We start from the raw sequence: 19,747 nt of genomic DNA on the forward strand, positions 1-19,747 counted from the left end.
TGCACATTACTAATTTATCAAAAGTTAATTTAACCTTCGATTGGTATAATCTATTAAGTTTAGTTCGAATGATATATATATAAAAATAATATTTTTATAATTATTTTATGTCGGAGTGAGTATTTCCTTAATTTGAAACAGGCTCGACTTAACCAATTTAAAACTTTTTACTTAGATCAAATTATGTTGACTTTGGAGACCATAAAAATTAAGGGTAAACTACACGGGATACCATTAAACTATAGCAAAAAATCAATGTAACCACCGAACATTCAATTGAATCAATCAGACCACCCAATTATTTAATTGATTAAATCAAACCACCGGCCGTTAATTTTTAACAGAGGTGGTGACGTGTCCGTTAATAAAATTGACATAATTATATATTTGGTCCTTAATATTTACATATTCTATCAATTTAGTCTCTATTTTAGTTCAATTAAATAATTTAAAATTTATAAATAAAACCTTCCAATCATATATCGACACGTGTCATGTTCTAATTAGATAGTTAAATTTATTTAATTGAATTAAAATAGTGACTAAATTGATAGAATATGTAAATATTAAGGACCAAATATATAATTATGTCAATTTTATTAACGGACACGTCACCACCTCTGTTAAAAATTAACGGCCGGTGGTTTGATTTAATCAATTAAATAGTTAGGTGGCCTTATTGATTCAATTGAAAGTTTGGTGATCACATTAATTTTTTACTAGAGTTTAGTGGTCTCCCGTGTAGTTTACCCAAAAATTAAATATGATCTAGGTTAATTGTTGCCCCTTCTTATTTTGATTTTAGAGATACTATCTTGTGTAGTCATGATTCTTACTATTGATAATGTACATGATTTTATGTACTCGTGTCGTGTGAACAGATAAAGAATCATATGATTAAATCTGACTCTTAGAGTGAAGATTTCCTTATTCGTGGGAGGACTCAAGCAAATAGTGTCGACAGTTACATGACATTAAAATTAAATAGAAATCTAACATAAAAAAGAAAAAGCGTTACACTAAAGATGAGTGCTACAAGTTATAAAAAAAAATAAAAGATGGTACATATCACAAGGGTTACACTCAAGAAATCGGGGTTGATTTGTGATGTATAAAATTATGTTTGCATGTGATATGTTTTAGGAGAACAATACATCTTGTAAAGTTGTAGATTTTGGCACAATGAAGTTTAAGATGTTGCTCGAACCAAGTGGTCTCCGTGGTAAATGAATCGTTGTTATTCCTTCAGGACCCAGGTTTGAGCACCATAAATGTTAGAGGTGTGAGCGTTCAAAGTCGAGAGATTGAGAGTTCTCTTTGAACAAATACTACCTTGTAATTGCTCTAGATTAATAAAAAAATTAAAATGTTTGATAAGATTGCTCAAATATTTGGTAATGCGAGTCATGTTCTAGGTTTGAGAAAAAAATTATTTCGCTAGATTCTTTGGATTCAAATCGATACAAATGATGCAATGAAGGTGAAGCTATGAAAAACTTAGAAATTTTATGTTCTATATGGTTCAATAATTTTAAGCAATACGATTGTTATTTATTCTTTCGTGTTAGATGACAAATATACTAATGAAAAATTAATGTGGTCCTCAAATTATTTTTACAAAATATATATATATATATATATATATATATATATATTGTATCAAATATTATGCAAGCAAAGTTTTTAACTGGTGGTTAATTGGAGGAATGCAATATAAAAATTTGAACAACTCTCTTATTTGGTTCAAGATTTTTTTTAAAGAAATTTAAACATGGTTTATATTTTTATAGAAAATTGTAATGATTTTTTTTAAATAAATAAATGAGTTAAAATTAAATTATTATAAAAATTAAGTTAATTATGAAATAATTGAAGGATAAAGTACACAATTTAGAAACTTTTAAATAAATAACACATTCAAATAACATAAGTATTTTATTAAAGGATAAAGTACACAAATAGTTATTAAACTATATTAAAATAATTTCTTTGGGTCATTAAAGTTTTAAAAATTACAAAATAATCATTAAATTTAAGAAACTATTTTAAAATGATCATTATATATTATAAATAATGATTGATTTCAATAAATTTAAGGATTATTTTAAAATAGTTCCAGACATGTAATGACTATTTTACAATAATTTGATAAATTTTAATGATTATTTTATAATAAATTGTAAAATGTAATGACTAATTTTAATTTTGTAAAAGTTTAATGCTTAAAAAGATTATTTGAATATAGTTAAAAAATTAGTTGTGTACTTTACCCTTTATTAAACAATGATCAAGCAGGTGTGATTGAGAAGGAAATGTGGGGCGCGTGAACCGACAGGGCACGCGGCTGCTCGACCACGCCATTTCCATATCGCTGGCATCCATCATTGTAATAATTTATTACCAAGATCAACATCCAACACATTGGCCACTCTCTCCTGCTTCTTTATCTTCGGCAATGGAACAATTCTCCTCCTTACAAATGATAGAGAATTTTTCCTCCTTACAAATGATAGAGAATTTTCGAGTTCAATTTGAACGAAGTTTGGAATATATGATTAATTGAATAATCATTTTATAATTTTTAATAGTTGAATGATTCAATAATACAACACCCTATAGTCGATAAATCATTTTGTAACATTTAATAGTCAAAGAACTTAATAAAGTAACATCTTATAATTGAAGAATCATTTGTATACTTTTCCCTAATTTTTATTAAAATAACAAAGCGGGAGAGATGTAATTTTAGATAAAAAGATATGTTGGTTAGTCACCAATTCCAATGTAGACATATACTACCTTATACTTACTACATATTAATTAAAAAAATGCAGCCCCACCAAATGCCTTCCATTTTCACACACTTGTTAAATATATATATATATATATATTGGTTTGGATTCGAATATTAATCTACCGTTAAAAACTAACACAAAATTGTTCGTGTAACATTTTTAAAAAAAAAAATTTAATGGTGTAGTATTATCTTATGGTGACACATTAATATTATCGTTGAGTTTTTAACGATGGTTACTAAAATGAAATCTAAACAGAACGATATATATGATTTTGAAAAAAAACAAAGTTTAAATATCAAAATGAAATAAAAGTAATAATTTAGATACTAAACATGAAATTTACCCTTAATTATAATTACATTTCTAGGTATGATTTTCACTGCAGCTATTTGTGGTTTGTTCTTAATACATTTGTTTTAAACCAATCAGATCATCTAATTAATTGTTATTTATTAATTTAAAAACAATTTTTTTTGTTGATGTGACATCATACGTAAACATATCATACTAATATTTTAATCTATGTAGAAATGTTTAATCAATTAGAAACATGGACTATTAGTCAAATAACAATAGAATATATTGGTTTTTTTATCCAAAATAAAGGGGGTAAAATGACTATTTTATGAAGTATTGGGGTTAATTTTATCATTATGCCTATCTTGATAAAAAAACGTTAAGACCTAAAGTGAATAAGACGCATAGTTTAAGCATTTATTTTTTTGTTAAACCTATTTTTAATAATTAAAATAAAGTTTATATGAAAATAACAAGAGTACCCTCTAATCAATTAGCCTGGTTTCAGAAGACGTGGCTTCTCCTGCGTTACCTCATCTCTGTATAGTTTTGTCCGGCAACCAAAACCGAATTCCCAGGGTGAATATAAAAGGGAAGGTGGAAAGGAGCGATGGGAGGATGGAGTGCGCATTGTTCTGGGCTTTGCAAAGAATAAAATGACGGTACATAAACAAATTTATACATCATTCTAACATTTTCACTATAGTTTATAGTTGTGTTGAAATGGGGTGTTTGTCAAGAAGCTCTTCACGAGACAATTATTTCCACTGTTCCATAGGAAATGAAAATTTGCTTTCATTGTTGTGATGTCCTATAAACTTGGTGCCCTTTAGAGCTGCTTCACCTGGAGTTAGATTAGAGATAGCAAATGAACTCAAACAGATTTATGGTTGGATTGATGAAAGAATTTAAGGAGAGAGCAATAAAGATCAATCACAAAGTAGAAAGCTGGTATTTTGGTTTATAATGCCAGGAAATAGAAAGAACAACAGGTTGTAAAATATTACAACTAGAGTTTTTCTTGAAGGCTGAAAGAAAACTCTACTAGAGTTTGTAAAATATCTCAAACGTTAATAAATTGAGCTCCTAAACCTTTGTCCTATATATTCAAGTAATTCTTTTTATGAAAATACGAAACATCGAGTTTTTCTCTTTGAAACTCTGCCCCTTTAAATAGTTCTTGTTCCAACCATCCATAAAAGAGGTAATTACTTGATAACATAGAAGAGCCCCTAAACATAGGCCTGCTATGGTATCTTGAACAACATAGTATAAACTTGTCTTGCTACAGTAGTGCTAAGTGCAAACTATTATCACATTTGTTTAATTCATGGTGCTGCATAGTGAGGCTTGCTAGTGTAGTTGCTTGTGTCACTTGACAAAAGGAAAAAGTTAACGATGATAGAAGGGACATGCATGGATTTTCAAAAATTTCCAGGTACAAGGGATCTAGGTTCAATTAGGTACTATAACGGATCTAGGAGATAATGTGATGTGGGTAAGAAGAAAAGGGGGGGGGGGACAGTAATCAAAAGAAATAAGGCTGAACAAACGAGGAAAGAAGATGGAACCCAAGAAAAACTTAGGGTTAAGGGAAACCTCTAGTTTTCTTTTAATTCAAAGAAAATAATAAGGATAAGTTGTGGCTGTAATATTTTTACAGATTATTTATACTAGGTTTGCAAAGATAATTTAATCCTAGCCCTAGATTTATAACATAAAGGAAACTTGTAATCTTAGCCATCCAAAATATCTCTTTTATTTGATAAAACTGAAATAAATAAGTAATAGAATAATATAAGCTCCTGCATTTCAATGTCTAATTGCCCTGAATTGTGTAACTAAAATGCTCAAGGGGGGACTTTCTTTGACATGTTGGTTTTGGATTGTGTTGACAGTTGTGCTTGAGCTTATTGAATACTTGTTATGGATAGGTAGAGGAAGTTGATTTTTGTTGGCATCTCATTGGTAGAACGAACCCACAATTCTTTTGATTCAGATGGGGGATATGCATCAGTTTCTATCAACTGCAGTTGTGTTGTTTGACTAGATTAACATTTAGGGTCTAATTTATAAACTTTTACCATCATACATGAGTTTGAAATGGTTTTGAGTTTGGTTTGAGGGTTTCATCTGAACCTTTGAGTTTTTTTATTATATTAGTAAAGGTAATGAATGTGAAATTTCTTTGCATCCTAATATGTGCCACACCAGAATCTCGTTTTAAGATTTCAAGTTGTTGATGTCAATGTTAGGAGTGTACTAGTTTGGAGGATATTTATTGGTTATTGTTCTATTGTTGATGTAAGTGTTTGGAGTGTACAAGTTTGGAGGATATTTGTTGGTTATTGTTCTAAAGTCAGCTTTTTCCAAGATTATTTCTTATTGCTAAATGCAAAATAGATTATGAGATTTGAATGATTTTGACTCTTTTGTTTACAGGATGTAGCTTACGAAAGTGGTTGCACTAGAGTCATTCCTGAAACCAACTTTGATCACCTTGTTAAAGTTATTGGGTGTGGTGGATGTGATGACATTAGATTTGCGATTACTAATATAGCCTGGTCATAGCCTATTTCGGATCCATAGATCAGTAATCATATGTCTGATTTCAAATTGCCTTCTTTGAACTAGCAATTGAAAATAGAAAGTTAAATATCTCTCAAGTTGAATTGTTCTGTGTCTAAAGTGCAATAAGAAAAAAGAAAAGTTTAGTATTTTTGGATAACTATTAGAGAAGTGTTCTTCACTATAGAAAACTTATAGATTGCTTTCACATTATTCTCCCATTAAAGTTTGAAGATGTTAGGATTCCTTGAATTTAGGTTTCGAACGGGATATTGGTCATTCTCATGGTGCTCAACGACCAGATGTGGACTGCTTTCGCAGCACTTCATTTGGAATATCTCCAACTGAGGTAATGATGTTACTCTGCGGATATCAAATTTTGGTTTGGACATTTAAGCATGGGTGCACGTTTAGATCCCTGCTAGAAAACATAGTAGTTTTTTGCGTTGCATCCAAAATTCATGAATGTAACATTTAAACAAATTAGAAGTCTCCTTATAAATAAAAGGATGGATTAAGGAGGTTTTTAATTGGAAAGTTCAGAATTGGTGAAGAAGTCGTACCAGGATCTAGGTGGGATTTCATGCGCAAGAATTCTCCTTAGTATAAAGTGGTAAGCTTGTTGCGGAGTTAGTAGGGTTTTCCATAACGTTTGTAATGCCTTCTACAGTATCAATGCATTGCATAAATTTGAAAGTTTCAAATGAATTGGTTTAAGGAGAAAACTCAAATATATACAAGCTTAGGATACTTGAATCTTCTTTTATATCACATCCACACTAGTGAGCTAATACATCCCAATTTAAAGTTTCCAAGAGAAACAGACAAACCAAATACAATGTTCAAGTCTTGTCACATTTTAAAAGATCTTTGAGAAGCTAGTAATGGCTCAATACCAAAACAATATCCAACGTTCCAAACTGGATCTCATAACTTCCCACCAATTTAGAGCCTTTAAATAGCTATAAGGGCGCAATAATTAAACAATCTCACAAGCTATGTCTCATAGCTTACCACCAATTTGTATCTTTAAATAACCAGTAAACAGCATATAGCTTCACACACCATAACAAATCAAGCATCATTTTCAATATGTCATATTGTATCTGATATAGGTTATTCGACAACATTGGTTAGATGATGCTATGAAACCGGTTAAGATATCATTACAAATAATTATCCTTTTAAATCGGATTATTTAAGAAATCCATTAAACATTTTCAAATCTGAATCGTTCTTCAAAAGTGGGAATGTGGGATCGAAATATCATAGGTTCAACATTTATAGATCCCTAAGGTTTCATCCTCTTTTATCTTTACCTATGGTTTCTACTATAACAACTGACAACAATCATTTGGACAACATCATTCTCAAGGTCATTACTAACTATTATAACCCGTTAGTATGGTCATATGTGAACTTGATGGTTGGTTGGTGCAAATAGCATTTCGAGAGTGGGTTGGTTTTTTATATGTTCAAATGATTGTGAATTGGATTTTGATTGTTGTGGCTGGAAACTAACTCGCTGGAACAAAGAGGGTCAAAGATCTGCATTCTACCATAGTGGCATATGGATCATTCTTTTCTTTTCCTTTTTACTTCTTCCTTTTATGGGCTTTTATGTCTATGGTTCTGAATGCAGGCTATTATCTCTTCTCTGACATTGCAGGGTGTTGTTTCTGATCTGCTATCACAAGTTGATAAAGAAAAAACTGATATTTTGATGTATTGCACAGGAGGTATTCGTTGTGATGTATATTCTACAATCTTAAGGTGACCTGCTGTTATGTTCTTTCTATTTCTTTCATGTAACATTTTATGTTTGAAATTTAGAATGCTTTATACCAGAATTGAAAAATACATATCCAAAAGTAAACGTGCACATCAAATTACCCATCTAATATTTCAACATTGAAAACGATAAATTTTTAAAAATAAAAATTAGTACAGTAAAAGGAAGGGCATAAGTGTAACCTAGTATCGTAATGCTGACTGACTCAATGGGTATGCCTCAAGCAAACTGTCCAAGATACAACTGATCAACATCATGATGCTTGGAACTCTTAAGGGTATTTTCTGATTAAAGAGTAAGGCCTGCTAAATGGGGATACGATGCTGATTTGGTCAATTGGGTATTCTTGAAAGATCATGCATAGAGGACTGGTGGCAGCATATTCTAGAAAATTTGCTTTTGGAAGGTCCAGACTGAGATTTGGTAGCGAAATCTCAGGTCTCAATAGTGTGGAAAATATAATGTTTAGACCATAGTGGTTTCATGTGATACAAGTCATTTTATTTTCCGTTTCGTTTTCCTTTGCAGAACGTACTTACTTTCCAAACTTTCATTGGCTAATTGTAGTTATCTCTACTATGCAGATGTTTTGCAAATTGTGTGATGGATTTGAGAGGATGCTGTTGTTACAGTTGCACGACTGCGCCGCGGAGCAGACCTGTTTTACCTGGGTTTGAAAGATACAAAAAGTGGCATGTATATCGAGAACAAGAAATCGAAGCCAGAGCTCAATGATGAATTCATGACTGGGATAATCCATTCAAGTTTGCAGCAGTCATATAACCTTTCTTTTAGTTGTCGTAACTAATTCAAGCAGTGTGTATGGTTCAGTTTAGGCAACATTTTGAAACAGTTTTGAGAGCCAAAACTTAAGGGGCATTAGATTGGGTGAAGAATAGCTGAATGACCGAAACATTCCCTGTAATTTATAAACATTAGTTTCCAAGAAATAAAACTCATAAGCAAACAATTTCAATAATTCTCCCAATTTACACAGCAAAATCCAACTTTGTTTAGGGTTTTAATTTTTAATCCATTCAAATACTTTTAAATCCTACAATTATAGGGATTAACCCGAATAATTTAAATAATAACTCAACCCACCCACTTGTGATAGCATGGATCCAGTCAATGATCACAATTCATTTGTTATCTGATTGGCTTGATTCTTTTGTTAAATATTTAAATTGGGGATTGATTATAAACACGAGATTAATCGTGGCAGATGTCTTTGAATTATACTTTAGATTTTAAATTGATCTTCAATCTTCAAATAAATAAATCAACATAAAATAGGTATAAAAAATATAAAATCGAGACAAAACATGAACACAAGGAATGACACATGATGTCATGTTAGGGGACAAACTTCTAAAATTTTAAGAACTTATAAAATTATAGGGGACGAAAACAGATTTTCAATAAAAAAAATATATAGAAAAAATTTAAAATATATGATAATTTTAAAATTTCAAGGTCTACCTGCCTCTTCCTCGGTCCATCCTTCGGTCCATCCTTGCATGCATACATTTGACAGTTGTGGCTGAAGCATGAGGCATGTAAACTAAACTATAGCAAGAGCAAATTTAGCTTCAGAAACAGATAGAGAGTTCTTCACTGGTCTGCATTTATAAATTAGTCTATTAGGAGAATATAACTTTTTTTTTTTTTTTTGATAAGATTTAGGAGAATATAACTACTTGGAGTAAAATGTTACATCCAAGGTTGAACTGAATCAAACACGTTACAGGAGCATACTTTCATGAGGAAAAGCATGAAAATCACAACAAAAATAGTACCAAGTGAAATGATGTAAGCTCTAACCTTTCATTACAAATAGAATGGCCATCATTTGGTAATCTCATTTAGAAAATGGACGTTCAGAATGGAGTTCAAGATCCGTAGGAAATGTACTTTTCTCCGTGAAAACTAGTCATTTTGTGTGCCGTATCGACATTTGACTTCCTTACCTTCAATGAGTTTCTCCACAGCATCTGAAGGAAGGCCAATCATCTCCAATGTCTTCTCCCACACTTCTAGTGAAGTCTCGACACTGTGTGCTTCTTCAGAAGGGTTTGTAGGACGACAATCTTGGGAGATGAATGCACAAACAGGCCACTCATCGGCTTTCAGCAATTCACAGTACTCTGGAATCTGGGGATCTGTTGCTGAGAAGAGAGCACTCCTAGAACCTGCATTGACATTGAATGATGGAAAAAATTATATCCCAATTCCCCTTATCCCTATTTCCATTTAAGTTTCTATGTTTTAGTAATATGTTATCAGAAAGCTATTTTCTTTACAACAAACAGCAAAGCTTAAATGAAAATCCTTTAATGATGTTCATGAAAAATCTTCAATAAATAGAGAATCCAAAATTTTAAATAACTCGAAGAACTAACTTACAATTAAAAATAATGTTAATTTCAGGGTTGAATAATGACTAATTAAAAATTATATAGATACTAATGCTTTTATGTTAATGATCAACCACTGCATTCCAATCTATCCGCTTTATCCATTTCTTAATCACTTTTAAATAGAACACTGTAAATTTCAACCAAAAATGAAACCTTATTCACAGTGTTATTGAAGACAGGAAAAATGTTTAAGTGACAACAAGTTGAACTCAAGGAATCACAAACTCTTGATGGTGTCAAGTTGCCATTCAAGCCTCAAGTTTCAGTCTAGAGGTCAAGTCAGTTCCGTTTTCTTCAGCCTTCTAAATCAGAAGGCTTGTGCATATGGCCACATTCATCGAAAGATGAAGTAGTTGTTCTACTTGAAAGAGACCTCTAGAACGGATCTAATGGTGATTTGTGAAACTGTATAGTGTTTCTGAAGATTCTATAGTGCATCGATGCTTACAAAAGACCAAAATCGAAACTTTTAAGCATAAATAATTAGTTTACAAGAGACTAAGATGGAAGAAATTGATAGATGGTTAAGCTTTCATGGAGTCCTTTGTAATTGGAAGATGCTTCCAAGGTATGACACCATGGATAGAAAATACATTTGGCTTATAAAAAAGAATGTAAATTACAAAAAGGTTTTTAAAAAAATCATATTTCTAACCCAAGAAAAAAATGAAAACTCTAAAACATTAGTTTGGCATGACAATTATTTAAATGATGATAGATATGCTTAATAGAAAACTATCAAAAAACACCACTAATATTGGAAAAAACTTACCCTCCCGAGGACTGAAGATAAAATAGGGTATTAGATTATAACCAACTTGAACAATTCTGGGAAGATCCCGAGCCTGCATTTAAACACAGAATTTACAGCAAAATAACTTCAATATTTTCAATGACATAAATATAAAAACATAACGAATTATGTGATAAGGATGAATGTAAGAACCCACGGCTGAGTGATATGATGAGCCACAAAATACTGTTTACAACAAATGAAAGCAGATGCATCAAATAATTTAGATAAGCTTAGCAAGCAAATAATAATAAGTCACCATCTATGTATGGACTTTTCATTTTCCCTAAAGTACCCATGCATCACACTTGTATCCAACACAATTTCAGACATGTGCATGAGGGTATGCTCCAAATATATGGAGAAAATTAGGGGGGAAATGAACATATTCACGTGCTGCACCACATAGCAGACGCTCACCCCCAAGTCCAAGCAACATAGGTTATCATAGTTCGAGAAAATAATTTGAATAATGAATTGTTCACTTTTATTATTTACAAGAAGAGAAACTCGACTTTACAGATATCTTTTCCAAGAATGTCTTCTGTTAGAAAAAAAAGGCATGCAAATGCATGGGGAACCATGGGAATAACACATTCATACTTCAAGCCCAATAGAAACTTGAATGCACATAACTGAAAGACTTTATGTCCAACATTATAGTGGACAAGGGTCATGTTAACAATGATGATGGTATGCAGACCATTAAGAAGTTGTCCAATCAATATTTCCAAAAGCAGTTGCTAAACTCCTTGTTTTCTATGGATCGGTTGTATGCATCCTTAAATTTACCCGAACACAATAAATACCAGTTTGACCCTCCAAACCACAGACTAAATTATCAACTTCAACTTAGCCAAACATGACAATTAAACACACATCAACAGGCCAAACAGACATCAGACATTATAACTCGCTAGGGAATTAAAGCTGAATACAAATTTCGATAAAACTAGTAAAAAAAACATTTGTTTCAAATATTTCTCTAATGAGTAAATATCGTGTATGAGCATAAAGTTATTAGGCGTTCTTCAGGAAGCTTTGTCTTCAGCGTGGTCAATAAGTGTGGTTTTCATGTTCAGCAAGGAACTTCACAAAATTTTGTAAGTAATCCTGATACTGATACAAGATTTTAAGAATATAAAGGAATACTAATGCTATTTTATTTTCACATTTGTATATGTATATTTTGCATGCATTCAGAAGGGATATCATTTTATTTTCGTAGATCTATGTTTTTCCTCAATAGTCACAAAATCCTTTCTTCTGAAGCAGCAAAAATAGTTAGCTCATCTTCTGAAACGGTGACAGCACCAGGCATACAAATTTTGTATCGTTATGCTTTATGTTGAAGAAGAAAAACAAGAAGAATCTTTGAATGGAAATATGCAAACATTCAAGAATTGACCCTTCTAATAAAAGATGGAGAAAACTTACAACATTTGTGTGGGCAATTCCAGGTGATACACACACAACATTAACACCAGCCTCAACAGGTAGCCGTTTGTGGAGGACACTGCTAAACATAACCTGCAAGCAAAGGCACCAGTTTCCCGAGCCATGTCAATGTAATATATTTTACTTTACATCTTGGTTATATCCAACATTTTATTTCCCGATGATCAGTTACTACAACAGGATGAAAACGCATGTATCCTACTGAAAAACTCACGATTGCAATGAGTTGAGAGACCAACTTGTCAAACTAAGCGACCCCTGCATTTAAATTTAAATGTGTAACTGTAATCCCTAGGGGGCATCCGAATTGTTTGCAATTAAAAATTTTAACTAGGTCTCAAATTCAGCCCAAGAGAATAAGAATGGGGTTTGCAAAATGAGAGCCTCTCCTTGGCTTTGTTATACAAAGTGATCTCCCAAATTAAATTAACCTGAATTAAAGTTGAAAATAAAAGTATTTATTAGGAGTGTAAGCATACCAGGACCTTGATGGAACAGCTCGTGATTATGACCAGTTAAGCTTGTTTATGTTCATTTATAAAGCTTAACAAATAAGTTCAAACAACCTTCTTAGGCTCACTTAATAAACATGTAACATAGGTAAGCTCAACTTGTATATGTTCAGGAACAACCCAAATTAAAAAGCTTGACAATAACTTATCATTTGTCAAGTTGATTAAATTTTAACTTCAATATCTTCAGATACAAATGAAGTTATGATTTAAGATTTATGTTATTGAAAAGTATCCATAACATAGACTGAAGTTCTTTTGTAAATTTTGTAAAATATTGTTGCAAAGTTATTTTTTATATGCACACAAAACACACACGGAGGCAAAAGATATATTTGGAAACATAAACTATAAAAGAAATCCACTCCTTATGCCATGAATCTCATATTAGATGGCAACACAAAGGGGCAAGTGGTGTTGTCAATATAAAATCCCTCCCTTAGGCCTAAAGCACTCACATCTATTCCAAGGGAACTCTAAATGGATCCACACATAGGAACCATATTATCTGTTAGAAGCCAGCTTTAGCAAATGACATTGGTGGAATATGTTCTTAAGTTAGCTATAATGTAGCTTCAGTTGACAGCTTAATAATCAAGGTGAGTCCAAACAGTTTGGCTTGAGCTAATTTATGTTCAAGCCTGTCTAAATTTAGTTGAGCCGAGTAAGAGTAAAGTGATACTCAACTCAGCTTGGATCAGACCGTTTACAGCCCTAACTGAAATTATTTTATCTCAAACAAAATGTCCCAGCCATTTGTTATTGAAGCATTTAACTAGGTTGTCTCAAATTCAACTTGGGGGGAGCTTAATGAGGTTTACAGAAAGAAGGATGGGTACCTATTGATCCAGGGACCAAGGGTGGGGAACAAGAACATGTTTGACAAGGCAATCATTGAAGACCTCTGTCTTTACTCTTATGCAATTTCAGTTTTAGGAATGTACAATTTTGATTATTTTAATGTTAAGGGGAAAAGCAGTAAAATAAGTACTTAAAAGTTGTTAAAGAATGAAGTAAAGGAGCCATCTTGACAGTTAAAACTGTCCAATGTAACTCAAGTTTAATCATGTGAACAAAGTAAGCTGCCTATTGTGTCCACAGGCGATGCCGAAGATTTGATGTAAAAAAACCATAATTCAATGAAAATTTAAAGTCAGTCAACTGTTAAAAGGAATTGAGATGACTTCTGATTATACCTGTGCTAGCTTGCTGCTAGTATATCCCAACAGGCTTGAGTATTTTCTTTTCCCATGAACGGCATTTATGTCTTCTGTATCAACGAAGCCAACGTAATGCATCTACAGAAGGGATAATCAAATACATCATGAAAAAAGAAAAATAATAAGTATCTGCATTTTCCAAAACAGTAATGACATTACTAAAGATAAAGTTTAAAATAACATGGGTCTTTTTCTGGCATGTTCTCTATTTCATTTTTTCAGCTTGTCCTGTCCAGCTATGGTAAGAATTTGAATAGTAATGCAAACTATCAATGGACATCAGAAATTCACTTTTAAAAATTATGCTTTAGTACAAATAAGAATTTGAAAAGTGCTTAATTTTTAATCCGAACACAACACCGGAAGAGGTAATAAGAACACAACCGAAGGGAACTTACAACAGAATTGACATTAATGATTCGACTTGGAGATCCTTTAATTAGGGAAGGCAAAAGCAATACTGAGAGCAGTGCTGGAGCCAGGTGATTCACTTGCATGTGTACCTCATACCCATCCTTTGAAAACTTCTGGGGTTCTGCATATGGCAAGTTGAAATACAAATCTCCATCTTTTGGTTCCAAATAAAGTGCTTATATAAATAAGTAATCAAATAAATAAACTGACGAACCTCCAATTGAAAAAATTCCGGCATTATTAATGAGAACATGCAATGGTCCAAGACGAGCATTCCAGGCATTAGCAAAACTTACTACTGAATCCAAGGATAGAAGATCAAGTTCCATGACCTCGATGTTCAAAGGGAGCCCATGCCAAGAGGCAGACCACTGATTAATCAACTCATGAGCTGCCTTTGTATTCCTCACTGCCATCACAACGTGCGCCCCCGCTTCAGCCAATTGCCTGGCGATTTCCCTCCCGATGCCGCTGGTGGAGCCAGTTACGACGCAGGTGAGGTCAGTCAAGGGCGGCAGTTCTAATGGGTTTTGCAGGTGACTCGCAATTATCCTCTGGAAAAGCATCTCATAGATCACGTACATCCATCCTCTCAGCCATTCGATCCAACCCAGCCCTTGCTTCTTCTTCGCCATTCCACTCGATGCAAAAGATTCTCTCTATCTTTGTGTGTGTGTGTGTGTTCTCGTGATATACAAGATTTATATTGAACAAGATTTCTCTTCAGTTTTTTTAAGATTCCTTTCGCATTCAAAATGAAGATGAATTAAAAAAATAAATAATAATTTTTTAGTCATTGAACTTTTAAAAGTTATAAAATAACTATTAAAGTTTTTAATTGACTGCAAAATAGTCATTATATTATTAGTTGTCGCTAAATGTCATCAAGGATGATAATATAACATATTTAATTAATAAAAACATATCTCAATTGGTATCTCAATTATAATTAAATTTTATTTTAATATTTTTAAGTAATAATTATAAAAATATACATAGATTTATAATAAAAATTTAAAAGAATAATTTTATGATATTTTTTAAAATTAAATAAAATTCACCATCTATGTTAAATATTTGACTCTTTTTGTGTTTGATATTTAGGTTTTAAAAGATAATGAATGCTATAATACTAGAGCGGTAGAAGGAACAATCTATGTTAGCCTAATAAAAACTTAAGGGGTAAAGTGCACCAGAGATCATTAAGCTATATTCAAATGATTATTTTGATCACTAAACTTTTAAAAATTATAAAATTATCATAAAATTATTGAATTACTATAAAATAATTATTGTATTTTATCGAATTATTATAAAATAATCGTTAATATTTATCACATTATTATAAAATATTCAATAAATTAAATCAGTTATATATATATATATACATACATATATATATCGGAGAAGTATTATAAATATGAGATTGAGATGTCATTTACCTGAAGAATGAGGTTGTTGGTTTTGAGATGGAAGAAAAAAATTTCTTCTTTATTTTGTTTGACTCTTTTGTGTTTAGTATTTTGGGAGTCGATTCGAATTTAAAAGTTTATTAATTAATTATAAAAAATTTTGAGTTATTCGAGTTATATCTTATAATTCGAATTGAATTTAAATATTTTTTTAATCAAATCGAGTTTGTAAAATTATAATTCGAATTTAATTCAAGTTAAATTTTTTCGAGTTAAAAGAAATCTAAAAGATCAAATTTTTAAATCGGGTTGAATTCTATTTACCACTAAGATTGCGTTTTAGATCCAAACCACAATGAGGAAGAAGACCCAACTTTGGTGTTAGTCTGTAAGGGCCCCTATCGGTCTAAGCCCAATCGAATCTTCAGCACCCGAAAGCACCGGGAAGAAGGGTTGTTTGGTTTATGTTCGACGCTAGTGCCGTAACGTTGGATTTGATTTAATCCTCAACGATCGGCATTTCCCAGTTAGGTTTTGGTACAAAAATCCTCATTTTCTCTTCGTGATTTGCTGGTGTTTTTGAAATATGGCAGGGAGAGAAGTTCGTGAGTACACCAATCTGAGCGACCCCAAAGGCAAGTATGGAAATCGAAACGTGAATTGGAAGGCTTACTGAGATATTCTTCTTATTTTTTACTTGATAAATTGATTAATTGCAGATAAAAAGTGGGGGAAAGGAAAGGACAAACTGGACGATGAAGATATTGCTTTCCAGCGTATGGTTGCCAAGGTTAGAGCGTCGCTCTCCCATGTTTTGTACTTTCCTTCTTTTCCATCCTGAATTTAATTCTTTGGAATTTACTTGTGCAATTCTCATATTGCTGTTTCTTTTGAATATCGTTTGTTTTAATGAAATTTGCTCTTTGTGGCATCCCTACTCTGCATTTCAATCGAACCGCCCTTGTTGTCAATGGGAACACATTGGCTTTTGGAGTTCTCTCTATTTAATATGTTACAGCATTAACTTGAGAAAAAATCTCATTATCAATTCACTGTTTCGTTTCTTTGTTCTTATACATCATCCTGTAGAGCATGTAACCAAATGAAAAGATTATCAGACTCCATTTTGTTTTGCTGAAAATGATTTCCGAGAATTAGTTTATCTCAGTTTCTCGTTGTTATGGCAGAGAATTAATTGGACAACGTAATAGATTGGGAAAATGTCTTCTTTTTAATCTGCAAAATGCTTTTGGAAGGAGAGAAAACTACTCAGTCTCTTGGCGTCATCAAAGACCCATGGCACCCTGACACACACACACATGATCCGAAGCCTTCCCTCAAAAACTCCGTTTTTAGCTACCGACAGCAGCCCTCTCCTTTTTCTCATACTCCTTTACTCTGCCTAGGATTTGCCTTTCTTTTCCATGTTCTCTACTTCCCTCTTTGCTCTCCCCCATTACCATCTTTCATTCATCTTCCATAAAGCATTACAGCCGTTGTTGCAGTGTTTTGTGGTTGTGAATCTCATTTTGTAAAAATCCAATTTTGCATGCATCCACCACTGTCAACTATTTTATATTTTCATTTTCAATATTTGCTACTCCATTTCTCATTTGTTTGGACGTTTTTTTTTTCCTTTCTTTGGTTAGCAACTGATTTTGTGATCTTTTATATGCCGTGATTCATTTTTCAATTTTTTTTGCCTAACTTGGTTTTGGTGGTGATGAAAATTAATTGATGATAAAAAAGCTTTGTTCAGGTAGCGTTAGTAGATTTATATACAAATTTGAGTACTTGTTGATCTGATGGTAGGTTGTTGGGTTTTGGTGTAGAGGATTATTAATATTAGGGTGCAGATTATGGTTAAAGTGTTTCGAAATAGCAACAGACTATTTTCAATAGTTTCATCCAGTGAATAAAAATCTTCAAACTGTTAGAGAAAAAATGTTTTTTATTTTTTATTTTCCTTAAGCATGCGAAACAAGTATCACCCTAAAATTCACAACTTTTCTAGGTCTTTTTTTTTGTGGCTCTATTTAATGGTAATTTCATCCAATCACTTCAATTATCTAAAACTTTCTTTTGCTGCTAATGTCAGTTGTATCACTTAAAGTTCAAGGTTCAGTTAGGAAACTGATTTTAAGGTACTAGAGTGTTATTAGAAGTTGTTTCTATATTATTTTGATTAATAGAGTCGTACCACTCCATACTATATCTTATGTGATCTGAACTTTGGTGAGTATTGAATATGACTATGCATCTAATGAAGTGTTAGTAAAATGTATCATATCTTTAACAGTGCTAGGACTTGTAGTAAAGGAATGACGCTATAAGCCTATATGTATCATATTTTCCCTAGTTGTAATAATATACTTGTGCAATTAAATCTGGCTCGCATCAACTTCTTGCTATAAATACAAAACTTGTGGTAGTTTTCTGATAACATGCCCTGGCAGGGAACTTTGCTTCTCCCGTTGGGCTTTTGATACAAGCAGATGCAAGAGGTTGCTGGAGAACGTGGAGGCTACCTACATGGGCGGGGCGGTAGCTTTCCTTTATTTGTTCCACGTCTTGAGATAGATTTTCCCTTAGGTAATTATATTTTACGTATTATCATCTGGACATCTCAAGGAGCAGAAGGAGGAGGATGCTGAACGCCTCCTGCGCCGCACTGAGAAACGGGCATTTGCAGCATTTAAGATATCCTTAAATGTTCAGCTAATTAAGCAATATCTGAGATATGCTAGTTTGAATATTTTTTGTGATTCTTGCTCTGTATGACGTGTACATTTTGAGCTTTTATGTTTTACATTGGACAAACATTCCTTGAATTCACTTCCACATGCTTTTTTGTTGATGCACGTTGCCTGCTCTGTGTTTGCTTCTTACAATTTAATATGCCTCTTGGGTAATAAACATAGGATGAGAATGATTTTTTTTTCAAGTATTATGTGCTGAAATATGTAGATTCATCCTTGCAACTTTTATTGACAAAGAGCTCAGGATTGTAAAAGGAATAAAAAATTATTTTGTTTGTTTTGGCGTTCCTTACATCTTAGACTTTGCATATTTTACTCAAGTGAAGTGCTTATCATTACCGATAAAATTTCTCATTTCTATGAATGCTGTATAGTTCTATCATCGAGCTCTATTGTTAGCACCCAGGGGCCAGAAGTCTTCCCTTTATTTGGCATTTGTTTTATATTGGTTAACATTTTCCTAACCATTTGACACAAAGCTGCAAGTTTGGCAGATTCCGCACCTGCATCCTTTCCTTTGCCACTTCGAGTTGAGCCGAAGCCAAAGAGTGGAATCAGGTCTTTCTCTCCCTCTCCTCTCTTCCCATAATCCTGCGAGATCACTTCCTGCTACACGTGCACTTGTAAAATATTTATAAGTTACAATTTTGGAACTGTTGTATCATATTGTTTTAGTTACCACTTTCAGTTGTCTTCTATATCATGCAGACAGCAAGATTTGCTGAAAAAAGTCGTGGAAGTAAAACTGAAACGAGCCAAACTTTCAAGCCCCTCCAACTCCGAGCCTGAGGCTAATCAATCCAATTTACGATCCCAGGAGCAGGAGTTCAACCAGGAGAAGAATGAGCAGCATCATGTTTCGGAATCAAATACAGCAGGAAAGCAGGATAAGGTGGAAAATCCTGCCAAATCCTTATTAGGCTTAGTTTATGCTAGTTCTGATGATGATGAAGATGATTGATGAAGACCAATGCTTTGCATGCATTTCAGTTGTAATCTTCATGAACATGATGGGCTATCGTTTTTGTTTGATCTTTTTGTAATGTTTAATATCATATTTGACCTTTGGTATTTTAAGAAAATTTTCAATATGGTATCTGTATGTGGAACATTTATTGTCTATACCATTTTAGTTTATACTGAATTTAGTTTTATTAAACTTGATCTAGATACGAAAGAATATCCTAAATGAACGAAATCACAACCGGTTAAAATGAAACAAGAACTGAATCGTAATGAAATAAGAATTAAATGTTAATTAATATGAACGTGAAATGTTATACTTGGAGGACTTTAATGTTGAT

At 32.5% G+C, this 19,747-nt stretch overlaps 2 protein-coding genes and 1 long non-coding RNA gene across 3 annotated transcripts; 2 read left to right on the top strand and 1 right to left on the bottom strand.

The window, feature by feature from the left end:
- The first annotated feature begins 5,729 nt into the window (after window positions 1-5,729).
- Window positions 5,730-8,190, top strand: LOC120117446. The gene is made up of 3 exons (XR_005515630.1): window positions 5,730-6,012; window positions 7,333-7,436; window positions 8,040-8,190. It is a non-coding gene; the product is annotated as an uncharacterized LOC120117446 (long non-coding RNA).
- A 1,022-nt stretch (window positions 8,191-9,212) lies between these two features.
- LOC120117296 (dehydrogenase/reductase SDR family member FEY-like) lies at window positions 9,213-14,993 on the bottom strand. Its single transcript, XM_039137585.1, has 6 exons — window positions 14,487-14,993; window positions 14,257-14,393; window positions 13,835-13,936; window positions 12,106-12,198; window positions 10,648-10,720; window positions 9,213-9,647 (listed from the first exon to the last, which is right to left on the bottom strand). Exons 1-6 carry the CDS (start codon window positions 14,905-14,907, stop codon window positions 9,385-9,387), a joined length of 1,089 nt encoding a protein of 362 aa, XP_038993516.1. The 5' UTR covers window positions 14,908-14,993; the 3' UTR covers window positions 9,213-9,384.
- A 1,168-nt stretch (window positions 14,994-16,161) lies between these two features.
- Window positions 16,162-19,587, top strand: LOC120117444. Its single transcript, XM_039137731.1, has 6 exons — window positions 16,162-16,319; window positions 16,404-16,474; window positions 18,180-18,244; window positions 18,306-18,384; window positions 18,919-19,001; window positions 19,152-19,587. Exons 1-6 carry the CDS (start codon window positions 16,271-16,273, stop codon window positions 19,402-19,404), a joined length of 600 nt encoding a protein of 199 aa, XP_038993662.1. The 5' UTR covers window positions 16,162-16,270; the 3' UTR covers window positions 19,405-19,587.
- Window positions 19,588-19,747: the final 160 nt, after the last annotated feature.

The sequence above is a fragment of the Hibiscus syriacus genome, unplaced genomic scaffold, assembly GCF_006381635.1.
Source record: "Hibiscus syriacus cultivar Baekdansim isolate YM2019G1 unplaced genomic scaffold, ASM638163v2 tig00110319_pilon, whole genome shotgun sequence".
Lineage (NCBI taxonomy): Eukaryota > Viridiplantae > Streptophyta > Magnoliopsida > Malvales > Malvaceae > Hibiscus > Hibiscus syriacus.

Excerpts from the sequence above, each read along its gene's own strand:
- LOC120117444 (XM_039137731.1), top strand. The coding sequence starts at position 16,271 with ATGGCAGGGAGAGAAGTTCGTGAGTACACCAATCTGAGCGACCCCAAA. Across the intron at positions 16,475-18,179 it reads TCCAGCGTATGGTTGCCAAG|ATGCAAGAGGTTGCTGGAGA; the intron begins GTTAGAGCGTCG and ends TGATACAAGCAG. Across the intron at positions 18,385-18,918 it reads GGGCATTTGCAGCATTTAAG|AAAGCTGCAAGTTTGGCAGA; the intron begins ATATCCTTAAAT and ends ACCATTTGACAC.
- LOC120117296 (XM_039137585.1), bottom strand. The coding sequence starts at position 14,907 with ATGGCGAAGAAGAAGCAAGGGCTGGGTTGGATCGAATGGCTGAGAGGA. Across the intron at positions 14,394-14,486 it reads CGGAATTTTTTCAATTGGAG|AACCCCAGAAGTTTTCAAAG; the intron begins GTTCGTCAGTTT and ends TGCCATATGCAG. Across the intron at positions 10,721-12,105 it reads GAATTGCCCACACAAATGTT|GCTCGGGATCTTCCCAGAAT; the intron begins GTAAGTTTTCTC and ends GTTTAAATGCAG.